General features: G+C 42.3%; 1 protein-coding gene across 11 annotated transcripts in view; it reads left to right on the forward strand.

Annotated features, from left to right (window-relative positions):
• Positions 1 to 18,487, forward strand: part of DST (dystonin) — a gene marked incomplete at both ends in the record, with an annotated part of 487,217 nt that overhangs the window by 384,066 nt on the left and 84,664 nt on the right. For all 11 annotated transcript variants that reach the window (XM_079713903.1, XM_079713907.1, XM_079713908.1 and 8 more), the window contains 2 exons: positions 270 to 765; positions 2,624 to 4,095. In XM_079713903.1, coding sequence (XP_079570029.1) covers positions 270 to 765; positions 2,624 to 4,095 — 1,968 coding nt within the window. The remainder of the gene's footprint in view (positions 1 to 269; positions 766 to 2,623; positions 4,096 to 18,487) is intronic.

The following is an 18,487-nucleotide window of genomic DNA, read 5'->3' on the forward strand; positions in this document are numbered from 1 at the left end:
TAGCAAAAATATTTATTCTCTTTTGTCTCCCTTGGGGGATATTATTTTAGACAAAATGTTAATCTCTGAAGCACCATTGCTCTTTGGATTAGTTTATGATAATTGCACTGCCTTTGAAATAAAAGCTAGGAAAGCAGTAACAAAAATAAAATAAAAACTAGATAATTAACTACCATTTCTATCTGTTTAGAAACTTAAAGGTATGTTTTCTGTAATTAATTCTCCAGTCATTTGTGTGTTTATTTGCCCTTGTCACCTCTTTACCTTAGATTCTCCTGCAAGAATTTGATACCCGGAAACCTCAGTATGAACAGCTAACAGTGGCTGGTCAGGGCATACTGCACAGACCTGGGGAGCACCCATCCTTCCATGGGATTGTGAAGGAACAGCTGGCAGCTGTAACCCAAAAATGGGACAGCCTCACGGGACAATTGAGGGACAGATGTGACCGGATTGACCAGGCCATTGTTAAAAGCACCCAGTATCAAAGCCTGCTGAGAAGCCTTTCTGATAAGCTGGCCGACTTGGATAATAAACTCAGCAGCAGTGTGGCCGGGAGCACACACCCTGATGCGATGAACGAGCAGCTGGAAACAGCCCAGAAAATGAAGCAGGAAATAGAGCAGGAAACGAAGCAGATCAAAGTGGCCCAGGCTCTGGGAGAGGATCTGGCAGCCCTGGTTAAAGAAGAGTACTTGAAAGCTGAACTTAGTCGACAACTGGAAGGCATCTTAAAATCATTTAAGGATCTTGAACTAAAAGCAGGTTTGTGTGTCTTCTTTGAATGCATGTATTTCCTGGAAATAAGGATCAGTGAACTCCCTATTTCCAAGCTGTTGGGGAAATCAGCCCCCTAAAGTGAACCTGCCCGCAGTGAGAGGTGCATGCAAGGAGGGTAGATTTGGGTTCACATGCACACACAGTGTTGCAGGGGTGGGGGGTTCTGCACAGATGACAGGGGGACCCCGTGCCGGCAAAGTCCACTTCGCATAGGCCCACGGAAACTTCAGGTACTCCAGATTGGTTTTTACAGACTTTCAGACATAGAGAACAGACTTGTGGTTGCCAAGGGGCGGGTGAGGTAGAAGAGAGATGGAGGGGGCAGTTTGGGATTAGCAGATGCAAACTATTAAAACAAATTTTTTTAATTGAAGTAGAGTTGATTTACAATCTTGTGTTAATTTCTTCTGTACAGCAAAGTGACTCAGTTATACATATATATACATTATTTTTTAATATTCTTTTCCATTATGGTTTATTGTAGGATACTATATAGAATGGATAACCAACAGGGACCTACCGCATAGCACAGGGAACTCTATTCAGTCTCCTGTGATAAACCAAAATGGAAAAGAATATGAAAAAGAGTGTGTATATATGTATAACTGAATTACTTTCCTGTACAGTAGAAAATAACACAACATTGTAAATCAACTATACTTCAATTTAAAGAAACAGTAAAAAAAACAAATTGGTTTTTAAAGGTGTCAGTGTTTATGCTATGCGACAGTCTTGTTTCACCAGAAAAGGAGACGACTACAGTTATTAAAAAAGACTTGACATCATCTTCTTGATAACAGCTAGTTCGTCTGGTTCCATCATGGAAGCTTTTCCAGAGAAACGTGTGAGAGAGAAGCATTATGCACGGTTTCCTCTCTCGCCTGCTGTGGCCATCACTCTGTGGCCGCCGAGCCCAGGATGGTCCAAGGCAGCAGCAGCAGTTTCTGGGCCCGAGAAGGGCCGGCCAGAGGAGAGCCCGTTGGTTGCTGTGTTTGTCATTTGCCAAGTAACCCTAGGCACTCAGCTTATGTTTTTTAATAATTGATTGGATTTGTATAATGATCATAGCAACCGTTTCAGACTTACTCCCTGATTTTGACGTGATGTGGATAGCAGACATTAGCTGTGATGATTACAGTGATGGTGACTATTGTTAGGAGCTCTTTTCTGTGACAGGCATTCAGCTCAGAGCTTTACTTGCACGCACTGTCACCTCATTGCCACGACAGCTTCTATCAGTGTTGCCAGCTCACACTTGGGGAAATGAGGCCCAGAGGTTTAATCGTTCACCCTAGGCCCTCCAGCTCTTGAGAAGCTGAGTTGGGATCCAGACCCATGTCGTCCCCACGGACTGCCTTACATTGCCTCCGTGATGGGTAAAAATTACACAGGTGGAGAGTTCCCCGGCGGTCCAGTGGTTAAGATTCCATGCTTCCACTGCAGGGGGCACAGGTTCAGTCCCTAGTCGGGGAACTGAGACCCTGCATGCCGCAGGGCCAAAGGAAAAAAAATCACACAGGTGGAAAAGTCACATTTAATAAGAGATTGGTTATTTATGAGCATCACCTAGAGCTTTGAACAGTTGTCACTTCCCCGCCCTGGGATGGAGGTGGCTCTAGTATCCAGCCTCCATTGTCTCTTTTCTTGCCGCAGTCCTCACCTCTTGCCCTTCCCCCACCGCCTGTCCATAACATAAGCGCTTTTGTCGTTCTCATAGTCAGTGCTAGTAGCCCTTGCATTTAGACTATTCTATGTATTTATTTGGTGGTTTTTCTCTTGGCTTTTTGCAGATTTATTCAACATTTTGATGTAAAATAAACATGTCTGTGGTTTTATTTTTTAGAGAACCATGTCCAGCATCTTCAGTCAGCCTGTGCCAGCTCTCATCAATTTCAGCAAATGTCTAGAGATTTCCAGGCTTGGCTGGATACCAAGAAGGAAGAACAGAACAAGTCTCCCCCGATATCAGCCAAAGTCGAGGTCTTGGAGTCATTAATGAAAGATCAGAAAGACTTCAGGAAAACTTTGACCGCCCAGTCTCACATTTATGAGAAAACCATGGCGGAAGGTGAAAACCTGTTACTAAAAACACAAGGGTCTGAGAAGGTAGCGTTACAGTTACAACTGAACACGATTAAAACCAACTGGGATGGATTTCAGAAGCAGGTGAAAGAAAGAGAAGACAGGGTGAAAGATTCACTGGAAAAAGCTCTCAAGTATAAAGAACATGTGGAGATGCTCCAGCCATGGATAGACAGGTGTCAAAACAGCCTCAAGGAAATAAAGTGTAGCTTGGATCCTGCTGAGACAGAGAAATCTCTTGCCCAGTTAAAGTCTCTGCAGAAGGAGAGGGACCAGCACTTCGGGATGGTGGAACAGCTAAACAGTGCAGCCAGCAGCCTGTTCCGTGTCTGTGAAGTGGACAAAGAAGTGGTGGCAGAGGAGAAGGAAACCCTGCTCCAGAAGCTGGACATGGCCACCGAGCAAGTGCACAGGAAGAAATTCTCTCTGGAGAACATGGCCCAGAAGTTTAAAGAATTTCAAGAAGTTTCCAAAGAAGCTCAGAGGCAGCTTCAGTGTGCAAAGGAACAGCTAGATATGCACGACTCTCTGGGGCCCCAGGCTCACAGCAGTAAGTCCCTGACTGTGTTGCAGACTCAGCAGAAAGCCCTTCAGACCTTGAAGCCTCAGGTCGATCTGGCCCAGGGCCTCGCCCGGGACCTTGTGGCGGGGGCCTCCGACTCCAAGGGCACCTCCGAGGTTCTCCTCCAAGCAGAAGCCTTAGCCCAGGAGCACAGCGCCCTCAGCCAGCAGGTGGATGAAAAGTGCTCCTTCTTAGAAACCAAGCTTCAGGGCATCGGCCATTTCCAGAACACCATCCGAGAGATGTTTTCTCAGTTTGCGGAGTTTGATGATGAGTTGGACAGCATGGCCCCAGTGGGGAGAGATGTGGAAACGCTGCAGAAGCAAAGGGAGGCTATTAAAGCCTTCTTGGAGAAACTGGAAGCGCTCATCGCAAGCAACACCAATGCCAATAAGACCTGCAAGATGATGCTGGCCACGGAGGAGGCCTCTCCTGACCTGGTTGGCATCAAACGGGACCTGGAGGCTTTAAGCAAACAGTGCAACAAGCTTCGGGACCGTGCACAAGCCAGAGAAGAGCAGGTGGAAGGGACCATCACGCGCCTCGAAGAATTCTACAGCAAACTCAAGGAATTTTCTACTCTACTCCAGAAGGCTGAAGAGCACGAGGAGTCTCAAGGCCCTGTTGGCATGGAAACAGAGATGATTAACCAACAGCTTGATGTGTTCAAGGTAGGGAGTGCTTCCTTTGTACTCTGCATTTTGGTTATTCAAAGATATTACTGATCGGTATAGAAGGAGATGGCCTATTTTATAGCATCTTCAAGTAGGATCGTCATGCAGTGTTGGAGCTTAAATGAGCATCCGTGGGCGGAGGGGATATCCAGGTACGTGGGGTGAGTCCAAGCTTCCTGGGGCTTTGGACCCTCATGGGGTAAGGCCTGTGATGAATTAGGAAGTCAAAGGGTGCTTGGAAAGCTGGTATCTGTTTCTGATGTCACTCACAGCTGCCCTCTGGAGTGACCACGTCCGTGTTTTAAACTCGACCACGGAGGCCCATCCATCACATCAAAAGTGTGTTCTCTTCATGTTTGTGTCCCAGCATTTTCTTTCATGGTGAATTATAGTCTTTTCCTGCTCTTTCCCTTTTTATAGTCTTCTCCTCCTTTCTTAATTGAATTTCTTCCCCAAGTTCCTATTTTAAAAGGCAGGGTAGAGTTCCCTGTTGTAATCCTGGCCCCAGACGATTGGGAGTAAATTATTTCTGATGGGACTCTGAGCGCCTTGGGGCTGAGAAATGTGTACCGCCCGGCAGCACCCAGTGATGCCCGATGATGGAGTCGGAGGAGAGGGTGGGCCAGGTCTAGGGTCAGCGATGTGGACCCGCTTAGGGTAGCAGGTGCAGAACTCGCATCTCATTGGGGACAGAGAGAGGGTCACCTGCACAGGGAGGGTCCTAGCTGTCCAGCCTTTGCTGCACAGGGCCGACAGGAACCTGTGGGGTTGCAGGGGATCCTGTTCTATTCATGAGGTACGTTTTACTTTCCAGTAAAGGCTGGTGTGATGCTGAGTCCCACCACCAGCCCGTGAAGCATCAAATAGGATCAAGTAGAAACAGAATTTGCAAAACAACAAATCATTTCCCAGGAGAAATGAATATAAATCAAATAGACCTCCTGAATTCTGTGCTGTTGTACTTGACAGAGTCTTTCCTTTGTTTCTCTTTTGTGGTGTTATTTTTAGGTGACTGAATTTTGAAAAGTAACTTCAAAGTAGCTTCTTTTTCTTCTTTGTTACTATTATGGTTGTTTGCTGTTTCTAGAGTGCCTTTGAAGCCCAGTTTCTTCAGGGCTTAAGAACCTGCGGTTCTGTATTTGGGTCTTGATTCTGGAAGGTGAAGGAAGCTGCCTCACTGTTGATTTAACTTCATTACTCTGTCACACTTTCACACTGTGGTATGCAAAATAAAGATTTCATATAAGAGAACTGTCTGTTAGAAAAACAAAGTTCTGTGGCAGTTGCTGCTTGGAAGACGGTGTAGGGGGGGCGCTTAGGAGTGAGTCTCTGGAATTTTCTGTGGGACCTGACAAAGCTTGAACACTTCCATGACAGTGATCAGGTGGTCTTTGTGCTGATGAAAGTTGAGCATGCTTTTGTGAAACGTTATCACTTCTCTGGGTTTTCTGTGACTTTGTTTAGAAAAAGAGAGCAGGCCTTCATCTCTCTTCACTGCTTCAACTACTTATAGGAAAATGAGCAAAAGTAATAATATCGGTGCTGCTGCTTTGTCCACGCCCCCTCTTTGGGTCCCCAGGCATGAGGACAGTGAAAAACATGGCTCTGCTGTGGAGAAGTCTTTGGAAAGGAAGCAAAAGCAAGGGATAGGAGGGGCTCGCTCACGCGTTGCTTTGAAATTATTTTGCAAACTGAAAAGCACTAAATAAGCATCGTTACCTTTCATGGTTACACAGATTGCTTTATTTGACTGTGAAGAAAAACAAAGTGGTCATGTCTTCTAAAATAAGCCACTTGGTGTGCTGTGTCTATGTGTTTTCTCATTACTTTGGAAGGAGTTGACTGATTTTAATGAAATTCAGTAATAAAGAATATCATGACATACCTTCAGTGTCATGAGACCCAGTGACTGAAATGAAAGTTTCCAAGCAGACAGTCATCTGCATTTGGTATATGCCAGTGCCATAGGTAAAAAACAATAAGAATATTATGGTAAATAAAGATGCTTACACAATCGCTGATTCTGTTTTCTGTGTGTGTGTGTGTGTGTGTTTGCGAGTGTATGTTCTAACAACTAACAGTTACAGCAGTTAACATTTATTATGGGCTTACTGTGTGTCAAGCATGACTCTAGACTGTCTTTAATCCTTTTGACAGTCCTGAGAACTGGGTACTATCATTATCCCCATCTTATTGTAAGGAAGCAGAGACCCAGGGAGGGGAAGTGACTTTCCCAAGGTCACACGGGTAGTAAGTGTCAGAGCCTGGATGTTTTGGTGGATATAATGCAGTGTTTTGGTCAACTTTATTCATCACATTGTACATCTTACACTTCTCTGGGAAATTTTCCAGTCATCTTTGCTGTAGACTGATTCGGGTGGCCTGAGTAACCAGCCATTGTTGTTGGTTTGTTTGTTTTTCTGATTTTTTAAAATTGAAGTATAGTTGATTTACAATATTGTGTTTGTTTCAGGTGTACAGTACAGTGATTCAGTTTTATATATATATATGTATATGTGTGTGTGTGTGTGTGTGTGTGTGTGTGTGTGTGTGTATATATATATATATATATATTCTCTTTCAGATTCTTTTCCCTTATAGGTTATTACATAATACTGAGTATAGTTCCCTGTGCTATACAGAGGTCCTTGTTGTTTATCTACTTTATGTATATTAGTGTGTATGTGTTAATCCCAAGTTCCTAATTTATCCCTCCCCCCCCAACCTTTCCCCTTTGGTAACCATAAATTTGTTTTCTATGTCTGTGAGTCTCTTTCTGTCTTGTAAATAAGTTCATTTGTATTTTTTTTTTAGATTCTGCATAAAAGCAATATCATATGATATTTGTCTTTCTCTGACTTCACTCAATATGACAATCTCTAGGTCCATCCATGTTGCTGCAAATGGCATTATTTCCTTCTCTTTTATGGCTGAGTAATATTCCTTTGTATATATGTACCAAATCTTTTTTGTCCATTCATCTATCAATCAGCCATTGTTTATTTTAACCCAGAACACCAGGAACACTCACTTAAGGAACGTGTTCTGTAAAGCCAGCCACTATGATAACAGGAGGTGAATGTGTGTGTGTGTTGTCTTAGAAATGGATCTCTAGATGTTGTGATGAGGATAATGACAGTTACCACCAGCACCAAACATTTCCTTGTCTTAGTGATTATGTCTTTCTTGATCGAAGTTGTAAATTATCTCAGTTCAGATCTTCACTTAGTTTTTGTTGGAGATTAAGCTTTGGTTGGACATTAGTTTTTTGTTTTTTGGTTTTTTTTTTTTTGCGGTACACGGGCCTCTCACTGTTGTGGCCTCTCCCGTTGTGGAGCACAGGCTCCGGACGTGCAGGCTTAGCGGCCATGGCTCACGGGCCCAGCCGCTTCGCGGCATGTGGGATCTTCCCAGACCGGGGCACGAACCCATGTCCCCTGCATTGGCAGGTGGACTCTCAACCACTGTGCCACCAGGGAAGCCCATGGACATTAGTTTTAACATAATATTTTAGGAAGATTTTAAAAATTGCTTTAAGTGGAATAATTTGTATTGAGTAAAAAACTAGTATTTTGCTATTTTATAGTTTCTAAAAATGAAACAGAGAAGTACTGGGTCTATTTTCATTACAGACTTCAAAATATAATGCAGTTTGACATGACTCTACCTGGTAGCTTTTGTTTAACCTAATGTCATGGGTAAAATCTTATAACAGTTTTTCATACTATAGAATAAGCTGCCTTCAGAGTCTTTCTGGAGCTTCATAGCTGTTACCCAGTTACTCAGTAGGGGTACGTTATATTCACTGGAAGCATAATGGATTATTTAAACTAGGTAAGACCTCTTGGGTTCCATTCTTTTTTTTTTTTCCCTTAAACTTAACCTAGGAAACAGCAGTTAATGTCCTTGACAGGATAAAATTAATTTATGTTTAATACCAACCCAAACATAATGATTGAAAACAAATGCTGTTCTGAACCAAAAGTCCTAATTCACTGTCAGTGAAAGCTATTCCAAGTTTCTGAAAAGAGATTGGTACTACCCTTTATGTTACTTTAGCTAGGTTTTTAAACAATTTGGATTGTTTTCCTACTTCTAAATATTAGTCATTGGATTAAAATGTCTAAAGACTGAGGTATTTTCTATTACTGTTGATAACCCAGAGTACCATTTTTCTACTTATACTTCTGTATTATTGCATTAAATTCTGTGTACACCTGTCATAAACTCCTAGGCAGAAAGGAAAAAGTCCCCCCATCCCTACCTCCTGTTAAAGATTCCTGCTCAAGATTATCTTCAAATCTAAACTACATTATCAGGTAATATTAACGTTTCCACATTTCTATTTTATTTTTCAAAGACATACCAACTCTATACAAGGAATACGTGCCACCCTTCCTATGATGTCATCAACAGCCAATTATCCCCACACTGAATTGATTTCATCTCAGTGAAGAGCACAGAAACTTGATGTTTTAGCGAACATATACAGTCACATCCCAGCTAAATATATGACCTTCCCCAGCTCCATCTAGGCCGTGGTAAAAAGTCTTACCCACAACCTGCTTACTGGCTTTTCTGGCCACTCTGTTGCTGCTCCAGTTGTCATTCGGTATGTTCCCACAAATGAACACATCCCTGGTACAAGTCTCTCTGAACCAAAGATTTCTTAAAGCAGGGAATTTTTAAGCCGAGTTGAAACCAGAGACAGAGACCGGAACACATGTAATTGTGCTGTGATAAATGTTCTCTGGTCCAGGGAAAGGCAGTGTGGAACCCAGGCATCCTCCTGTGTATGTTGGTTGAACTAGAATGCCAGGCGCCGTGAAGCTGGGGAAGCCGGGAGGTTTGCGTCCTAATTGTAAGTGGTATGGCTGAAAAAAATCAGTTTCCAAGTATCCTCTTAAGATACTTATTAAATGATCCTACAACAACCACTGTAATGTCACCATATTTTTAGAGATAAAATTAAACTGTCCAAAGAATGCTTTAACAATGATTTCTCAGTGGCCCGTATTGTTACACAGAGGTCAATGACAAATTGTTCTCTGTTTTTGTCAAAAACAGGAGCAAATTCAGTAAAGCTGTCGCAGAAGAGGTTTTTCTTGGGGAAATATTCTTACTTGACTGGATTTTTGTTAATGAACCTGTGTTATCAGGGAGGTTTCGTAACACCTTCCTGTGGTATTTTTAAAGGTGACAATGTTTTCACTATAGAAACTGTACTTTGATGCATGGGCTTTGTAGGAAGGTCACATTATTCAGTCAGCTATATCAGAGTGGCTTTAAGATGTTAGGAAGAAAAAATATCACCTATGCTGGGCAACAGAGAAGGCCCACCAAAGCAGAGGCTGCATGAGGCCACTATGATGGCGTTGATGTGATGGCAAGGTTCGTAAGACTCCGTGGTCCCACCACACACACCAGCAGAGCCGGTGGGGCCTCCTTCCTGCTCCGAAAGGCTGTCCTGGTGGGGAACATGGCACGAGGGCTCTTTCCATGTTTGCTTCTAACTAACGCCATGCTCTTGGTGTCCTGTGGCCTCTTAACTCCTATGGCTTCATTTAAGATCCAGGAGTTAGACATAGATAACCAACTTATGGTTACCAAAGGGGAAGAAAGGAGGGAGGGAGGGATAAATTAGGAGTTTGGGATTAGCAGATACATACTACTATACTATATAAAATGAACAACAGGACTTACTATAGCACAGGGAACTATATTCAATATCTTGTCATAAATGGTATATATATACTATATATATTCAGTTATATGTATATAACTGAATCACTTCTTTGCTGTGCACCTAAAACTAATACAACATTGTAACTCAACTATACTCCAGTTAAAAAAAAAAAAAAAAAAGATCAAGGAGTTCATGTAGGTTGTTCTGAATGCAGTTCCAGCCAGAGATTTTATACCAGGAGATTTTTTGGTGGTTTTGTTGTTAACCGGATAAATTTGTATCTTCATTTTAAAGTGGTTCTCCCCGCCACCCCCAGCCCAGACACAGCCACCGGCACACACAAAGCGCCAGGCTGTAGCATCTCCTGTCATTATCATGAGCCTTCCTTAGATAAAAGGAGATCTACATAATTTATTTTACTCTCATGGAAAGTTGCTTAAAGGTGTGTGTGTGTGTGTGTGTGTGTGTGTGTGTGTGTGTGTGAGAAATGGGAGCAGAGAGGGAGGAATTTGCTTTGTTGTTACGAAATGATGCGTTGGTTTCTTGATAAGAAAATTTGATGGGTTAATGTTTTTTAAATGTTTCTCTAGGTCTGTAATCATTCATTAAATAATAGCTTTGGGTAGGTAAATGCTGTGGTGGTAACTTCCAGGAAGAAGAGGAGTGCATATTACAGATCCTACTTAACATTCAAGATAAATTCCCATCAAGATCAGTCACCCTATTAAGTGTTTCTGAATTTGTTTGCTTTTGTCATGGGGTCTGAATATCCTATTTTCCTTCAAATATAAATTATTTTCCACTGAAATAAATAGCTACTGCATGTTCATCTGATGACTATCCTTGAAAACCCTTGACCCATTTGTGTGAAGTTGTTTATCAGTTTGAAAACTAAGAACACAGGTTGCTTTCCATTTTCCTGAGCTAATGGCATATCTATTTTAGAAAGAATAATAGAAATTGTTGTTTCTAAGGCCTAGTTTTGTACTCACAGCAAAAAAACACATCTCTTGTTTGGCTTCTAATCCATATTTCAGGAGCAACTGGGCCAGGAAGATACTTTGGTCAGTTTTTATGGATAATAGTGCATTTACTCACAAACATTGTCCACTTACTGCACTTGAATTTCCTAATATCTCTAGCCTTTCAGCTCTAAAAACTCCATGTTTCAGTTGGTAAAATTAGTCTTTTATCTTTTCTATGATGTGGATCACTGTACTTTGTGGTAAGATTTTTCAGGAACTTTTCTTTTTAAAAGATTTAATTTAATTTTAGAAATATAGAATGAGAAAATTATACTATTTTGCTTATAATTCAATTAGTATTTGTGTACTTTTCTAATATCATCTGCCTTTAGAAGATTTTTTAACTGAATCACATCTAGTAGGCTGTGTAAAGTTATGTTTTGAGACCAGTTTAACATTGTGATTTCTGTATGTATGAAATAATACTGTTGACTACTTTTCAGAAAAACCTTGCTCATTTTATTCATTGTGTGTTTCTCTCTTACGAAAATGTGAGAGACCTAGGTATCACGATTAGTATTTAACACAGTTCAGTACATCTCAATTTTACTAACTTTAGAGACCATAGCATTGAAAGTAGCTGCATAAACCGAATTTAGGAAGAAAAGGTCAGCCAGTCCGGTTCTGCTCTAAACGTGAGTTTTTTTATGTTATCCAGATAGATCTTTGGAATCTGATTCCAAGTCACAAAGATAACTATGCAAGTTGTTGTCATCAATACCAATGTAATATTAAGAGTACAAATTTCAATTTGAATCAGAATCTATTAGGATCGTCCTTTGTAGAGTTAGTTGAAATCAGCTTAATAAAATAGGAATTCAATTATTAAATAAATGGCACATCCTTAAACATAATCAACTAGAGGACATTTTCCCATAGCACTTCCTGCTTCCCAGCTGTACTCTGCTCACTTTCTCATCCATATTCTCCACTTTACTGTAAGCCATGAAGGGGCGGGGGTGCTGCATCTCTGGGCACCAGCTCTTTGCCAGGGCTCTCCGTGCTGTTTGGCAATAGTGGGCACTGTTTAATGAATGGTTGAGTTTATGAATGAATTGTCTATGTAGCTTTAAAAGTGTACTATCCACCTGAAATGTGAGGTTGCTGTTCTTAGCTTTACAGAAGGTTAGAAGACTAGAATAGAATTGTGCTAATGATCCAGAGTTAGAGCCTAAGTTGGGCAGAATTAGGGCCATTTTTTCTTATGAAAAGTTCTGGGAGGATCTCTGTTTAGAGAAAGGCCCTGGTCCACATTCTGTGGAAACATTATTCATGTAGCTACGAATAAATAGCTTATATGGGAAGGTAGTGGCAACTGACCGTCAAACCCTTAGTTTCTGCTGATTCCAGCCTAGTGCACGACCCACTGTTCAAACGTGGTAACTGTGGGCACGTTTTTCTTTGTCTTATGATCCACATGTCAAAACAGCCTGTGTGCTTAGACAGGATCAAGTGCTTGTTGCAGTATTTCACTTCTTGACTCTGAAGAGTGGTCTTTGATATTATCATGTTGATGGGTTGTTTATTATGTATATATTCCCTTATAGTTGGCTATAGATATTTTTTCCAACTTCATGATGGCCATATACTGAGTTGTATCTAATAATTGTTGAATGGGTGCGTAACCTGTAGAGTTCCGGTTATGGATAGATTTTTTTTTTTTTTTAAGATTCAGTTCTTAGGTTTATAAAAATCATTTTGGAACATTTTCTCATGAAAGGTGCAAAAGGTCCATCCCACATCTTTTCTGTAAAATTATCAGAGAAAGTATAGGGTTGTTTTTAATAGAACTGTCTTCACTTGGGGCCAGCACAGTTTTACTTATGTTCAAATGATTATTTTGTGAGATTGAGGAAAGAAAATCTGCCCTCTATCTGCTACTCTGGCATGGTTGCTTATTTCATAAGATAAGGAATTGATACATTTTACTTTATTTAAATGAATCTATGAAATTCCCCCCCCAAAGGCTAAGATTTGGCTTGCTGAGTTAATTTTCAAACAGTATTTTTAAAGAGTGTTTATTCAGTAGATTAAAAAAAGTGGATGTGATTTTGTTAATGAAATATCCAGAGTCATTTAACTGCCCTTCATCTTTGCCCGACCCTTGCGTCAAATTCAAGAGGAATGCATGGTTATTAGTAATGACTAATATTCATGTCCGCGGTGCCCAGGGCTCTGGGCCCTTAGGAATAATTGACTCTGGAGAACAGTTCTACTTGAACTTGGGTTTTAAAAAGAATGACACAAGAGTCGACTTGAAAGTGATGCGCGCTCTGCATTCGCAGACACTAAACGTCTAAGAGTCCGCAGCTGCAGCGCACGGGAGTATGGTTTCAGCTGAAGGATGGGGACCTGTTAGCCCTTATCCCTGTTTCCTATTCCCAGGGGTGCAGTCCCGGCGGGGCTCCTGGTGTCTGTTCCGCCTCTGCTCGCCCCTCCCCCACGTCCCCAGTTACCAGATACGCGAACCCGCGCCGCCCTCCCCGCGCCTCCAGGACCGGGTCTGGTTCGCGCTGATGTCACCACCAGGCGGTTGCCTCGCAGCCGCCCGCCTCTGGGCACCTCCCCCTCAAAGGCTCGAGGGCTCCCGGCCGGACGGGGCCGGAGTCCGGGGGATATGCCCACGGAGTCCGGTCTCGGGAGCGCGTAGCGGCGGAGTGGGAGCCCGGGCCCCGCGGCGGCGAGGGGCGCGCGGCAGATGCGCCCCCGGCAACGCCCGGGCTCGGGACGCCCGCCCGCCGCCTCCAGCTGCGTCTTTCAAGGCCGGCGGGGTCCCAGCTGCCCGAGCCTTAGAGGAAGCCCGGAGCTCTTCTCTGCTGCAGTTGCCTCAGGTGGATCCGTCGTCTTAAGGAGGATCAGATAAGAGTCTTTGAAAGTGGCTTTTTTTTTTTTTTAAAGGGGAGTTTATAGTACACCGTGCTTTCTGTTTACTTTAAACTGTCGCTGGATTGTACTGGCCTGGCCGCCCAAAAGCCTATTTTTTCCTCTTTGGATAATTCTGAATAGTCTCGAAGAAGCTTAATATGGGTAGAAAGACTTGCCTTTCGAATCAAGATTATTTATAGCTACTCCCAAAAAGAGTAAAAGAAAATTTGAACTTTCTTACCGCATTAGACTTAACTTATTTTTCTCTGAAGACTTGTTCTGTGCCTTCATTGGAACAGTCCATGGTCCCTGAGTTTGTCTTTTAAGTTTCTGAACCTTGGTTTATTTATAAAAGGGATGGAGTTTTGCAGCCGTCTTTAAGTGGATTACAGTTAACCAGAGCACTGCTGAAATTAGCATTCAGCCGGTTAAGATGCTGGCTCCTTTGGAAATTTTAACCTGGAAATCTCAGATGCAAAATTAGAATAAAAAGGGAAATGGACCGACAATGGAATGTTCTAAGTGTTTGAGCCACTGTTAAGTGTATTATTTGTTTTCTTTTTTCTGTGTTTTGGAGTTTGTGAAAGGGAACTCTGGGGGCCTTTCTGGGTAGGAGGAGGAAGGAGAGTTCTATCCTCTGCTCTTGATGCACTTTATTTTTGAGAATCATTCTCAAACCACCAGGTAAAGGGAGGGTTGCAAAGTAGACCGGTGCCCTGCTGCTGGCCTTAAACACCTCATCTATGACGACGTGTGTTATGTGAGGTGCGTCCTTGGGCTGGAGACACTTTATAGTCCTGTTCAGAAGTGTGCTTTGCTGAAAGATGTGTTGCCTTATTTCCCACTTCCTGTGTCAGGAGCTGCAATATTTGTTTTAACTGTCTCCAAAATGGGCAAGCCGCTGAGCAGACCGGACTGTTTACGTCAGAATCCCCCCTGTGTAGGGAAGGGTGAGGAAGAGGAGGACCTCAACATCGAGGACTGTTACGTCCCGCAGCGCTCCATCTATGACACGGTTAGGCTGAATGAGCAGATTGACTCTGGTTCCAAGGGGAGCCTGTCTTCTAGGCATTTCACAGATCGGACTTTACCCTACAGTCACAGAACACTGGATGTCAGTTCTTTATGCTCCAATGGTGCCCTTGCTTCTTCCAGTGCATTTGAGCTGAGAGGCCGTGAAACTCACAAACTCGATGAAAAGATGATCTTCGATGCCCTCAAACTAAATAGCGATATCATCAGAAGCACAGGATTACCCAAAGCCAAATCTCACGCAGAAAAGAAAGAGCATAGACGGTCATGGCGAATGTTCGTCCCAGCCAATTTTATGGATTATGCAAACAAAAGTGAAAGCTCTTTTGTTGAACCTCCTGATCTGTCAGATGCTGTTACCAAGGCTGGCAAGTGCAGAGGGGGTAGTCATTCTCCCACGTCGGAGGAGGATGACTCTGGGTTATGCAGTCCTCCAGCCGAGAGGGAAGAAACACAGGGCATTTTACCTGGAGACCCAACCCGAATTAGAAGCTTGTCTTCTGCTGAAGATATTCACATAGCAGAGCAATATAGACCCTTTTTTTCTGTTAATTCCATCAGCGAACAGAAAATCCCCTTGCTTTCATGCAGAAGCGCCCACCTTGATGACAACTTCAAAACGATTTTACATGATGTTTCTCCACCAGAGGAAACAAAACGTGTCAACGGTCAAAAGGAAATCCGTGGTGAAAATTGCTGCCTGCAGAATGATGTCAAAGAGAGCACTCTTAAGGCTGACCCATTCATTTTGCCAAGAGAGGGAGAAAACAAGTGTATTTCTAACCCCGGAGAAGAAGGAAAAACATACGGACCAGGAGAATTACAAAGCACAGCACGAAGTAGGGAATATATGGGAGGTTCTCCTGAGGATTTGGCTCTCCCTCACACAGATCTGGGGGGAAATGATATAGATGGGGGTAGCGCAAGTTTAGTAGAAAACCTGACATTATTGACACAGTACAATTTGGAAGAATCCAACGTAACATCTAAAGAGGACATGGAGGCTCCCCTTTCTTCCCAGGAGATGGAGGCGATCCCTATGCAATGCTCCCCAAAATTCAGAGCAGTAAGAAAGAAAGCCGCTGTCCGCAAAACAAGGGCCCGGGCAGGAACCTTGGACCCTGTCTGTAATGGCTTTCACTCAGTTCAGGTAATTAACTGGAGATGGGAAACTCTGTGATGCCCAAGGTCTGTGGTAGTGTTGTCAAGTGGCCACTGGTGTTTCCAATCATGGTCAATCCGGTCTTGTCTTTGGGGGGGGTTGACTAGTACCCTACCAGATGGCAGATATTGATATGATCATAACAACAAATTAATTAGGGACCATTTTTGAGGAGCCTGATTATCCCCAGCTGTTTGGAGTCCTGCTCCTGGTTGTAGAGACGGTGGCTGTTCCCTTTCATTTGAATGCCTCCACTGTGAATTTATGTTAGGCTTAGGCTTTTCCACAAATTGTGGTTTAAGACCTTGCCATTTAAGGGCAGTTATATTGGATTTATTAAGCTCGAACGGGCTTAGGAAGGTACCAACACAGTATTGTTATGGTCTGAGAAGTGCTCTCCTCAAATTGAGGACTTTTTACACGTTCTGAAAGTGTTCTCTCAGTAGCTCTGCATGGAGGAGAGAGGTAATTGTGCTGTATTATGCCCCTCACTTGTATAGCCCCTCACTTTTGGTAAGTGGTGAGTGAGGTAAGCAAGTAAAGCGTACTGCCTTGTAATAGGGAGAGGTTGGTTGTCAAGCCTGTAATTTTTTTCTTCCCACTTAGATTGAAGTTCAGCTATTTTGGTCCTTTTCCTAAGCTCTTCTGGTAAACTTTGCCTCAGAGGTAATTTTATTTTATTTTAAGCTTCTGTTGTGTTTGTGTACTCATGGGTTCAATTGGGGGGAGGGTCTCTCTTCCTAGGTATTTTGTTACTGAGAGATAAGGAATTTGGACACTATCAGTCTATGAAATAATTGCTCTAATCAGGGATGCCCTTTCCCTGAGGTTGCATTAAATGGCATGCTAGTTTGAAAGCTTAGCAGAGTACCTTTTTTTTTTTTTACTGTATTTTGCAGTTTATTTGTAGAAAGTAATTAAACTGTTAGGAGTATATAGATTCTTTAGTAGTTATCTTTTTTTTAAACCCTTAGTGTATTTTTGTTAGCACTTGAGAAAATTACCACAGACTCAACCCAGAACTACGCTGATAGGCAACCCTGAAATTCATTTCTTTAAAACCAAGTCCAGGGGTTAAGGCAATTTACTGGAACGTTTTTATTAGGTTTTTGTTTTGTTTTGTTTTGCCCTGAAAATTAGCTGTGAGGGAGAATAAAACTTTTCCCTGCATCCTTATATACCAGACAAGTTCCTGGAATTTAAAATGTAGCAGTTTCCCTCCGCCCTCTTCTTCTTGGTAAGTAATAAAACATATCTACAGCTATTAGTTCCTAGAAATAGTAACTTGGAAAGTGGTATAGAAAAGAAGTAGGATCATAGCACCAAATTCTGTTTTCACTACCTTCCTGTAAGTTTCTATTGACTTATTAGGTAAATTAATGCCTTTTTTAAAAATCATGAAAGACATATGGTAATTTTTTCCCAATGATTTGGGGAATTCTTATAATTCTTTGTTTATGTGTAGTTGACTTTTTATACTGAGTATTGTTATATAGAAACAATTAGCCAGTGTGGAAACTGTCTGGATTTTCTGTGGAAGAAGTTTGGGCTTTTTGCTAAGAGGGGACTTTTAGAAGAGATGATCATTTATTTGTTTGCTGTTCTTTAATTTACTCATTCACACTATAACACAGAAGTATCCTGTGTGCCGGGCTTGCTCCAGAGTCAGCGGAGTTTGTCTCTGGCAGCCTCTACATCTTTCAAAATTATTTTCCATACTGTGCCTGTAATTTTTTCTTAAGTCCTATTTTGATATTTGTTTTTATTGTTTTCATATATTCTGTTTAACTGTTCATTCACTTGGACTGTTGATATACTTATATAGTGGCCTGTAGTATAATGACTCAGTGCCCCAAACCTTGTCTTACCTTAATCTCTAGCTGAAGCTTTCCTTCCTTAGTTAAATTAATTTATTTGCCCTCCTAGCATCCTTCAAGCCCTATATTAAAAACATTTGTATTATCTGTGAAAGAGTTGATGTACCCCCCCAGTATTATCTGTTGAGGGGTTATCATCATATACCCCAAGGTATAAATAAAATTTTCTATACTGATATTCATTTGGCAAATCATTAACAGGTCCATATTACAAGCTAGGTACTGTGGTAAGTCCAGGGTGTAGAATGACTATAAGGAAAAGAGAAATTTGTGCTTTCGTGGAACTTGCATTTTACCCTAATACATTAATTAGATCTTTTGCCAGTTACAGGCAGCGGGGCCTTTAAGTTGGGTGGGATGGAGAGTCGGCAGGGAGCGTGCTGGAAAACTGCCGACAGTGCAGGCAGTGATCCAAGGGTGACCAGGGTTGCTGTGCCGGCCCTGCGTGATCAGATCCATGGGGTGAGGCCTCCGTGCATCCTGCAAGCCCGTCGGCATCTTGACAGATGTTGAGGGGCTAGACGTGTAGGGATCCACACTATTGCAGTGCCCATCTACCTCTTTTTTCTGTTTCTTTCCCTGTATTTGCCCCTCTGGCTCACGTCATCTTCTTGTCAGTGACCCCCATTTCCAATTTGAGTCTCAAATGTCATTTGCCAGTTATCAGCAGGCATCCTTGGAAGGGCCTATAAGGATTCTTGCCAGGAAGGCTCATCTTGGGCCTTGTTACCATTTTGCTCCT

The sequence above is a fragment of the Hyperoodon ampullatus genome (genome assembly GCF_949752795.1).
Source record: "Hyperoodon ampullatus genome assembly, chromosome: 10".
In the NCBI taxonomy this organism is placed as follows: domain Eukaryota; kingdom Metazoa; phylum Chordata; class Mammalia; order Artiodactyla; family Ziphiidae; genus Hyperoodon; species Hyperoodon ampullatus.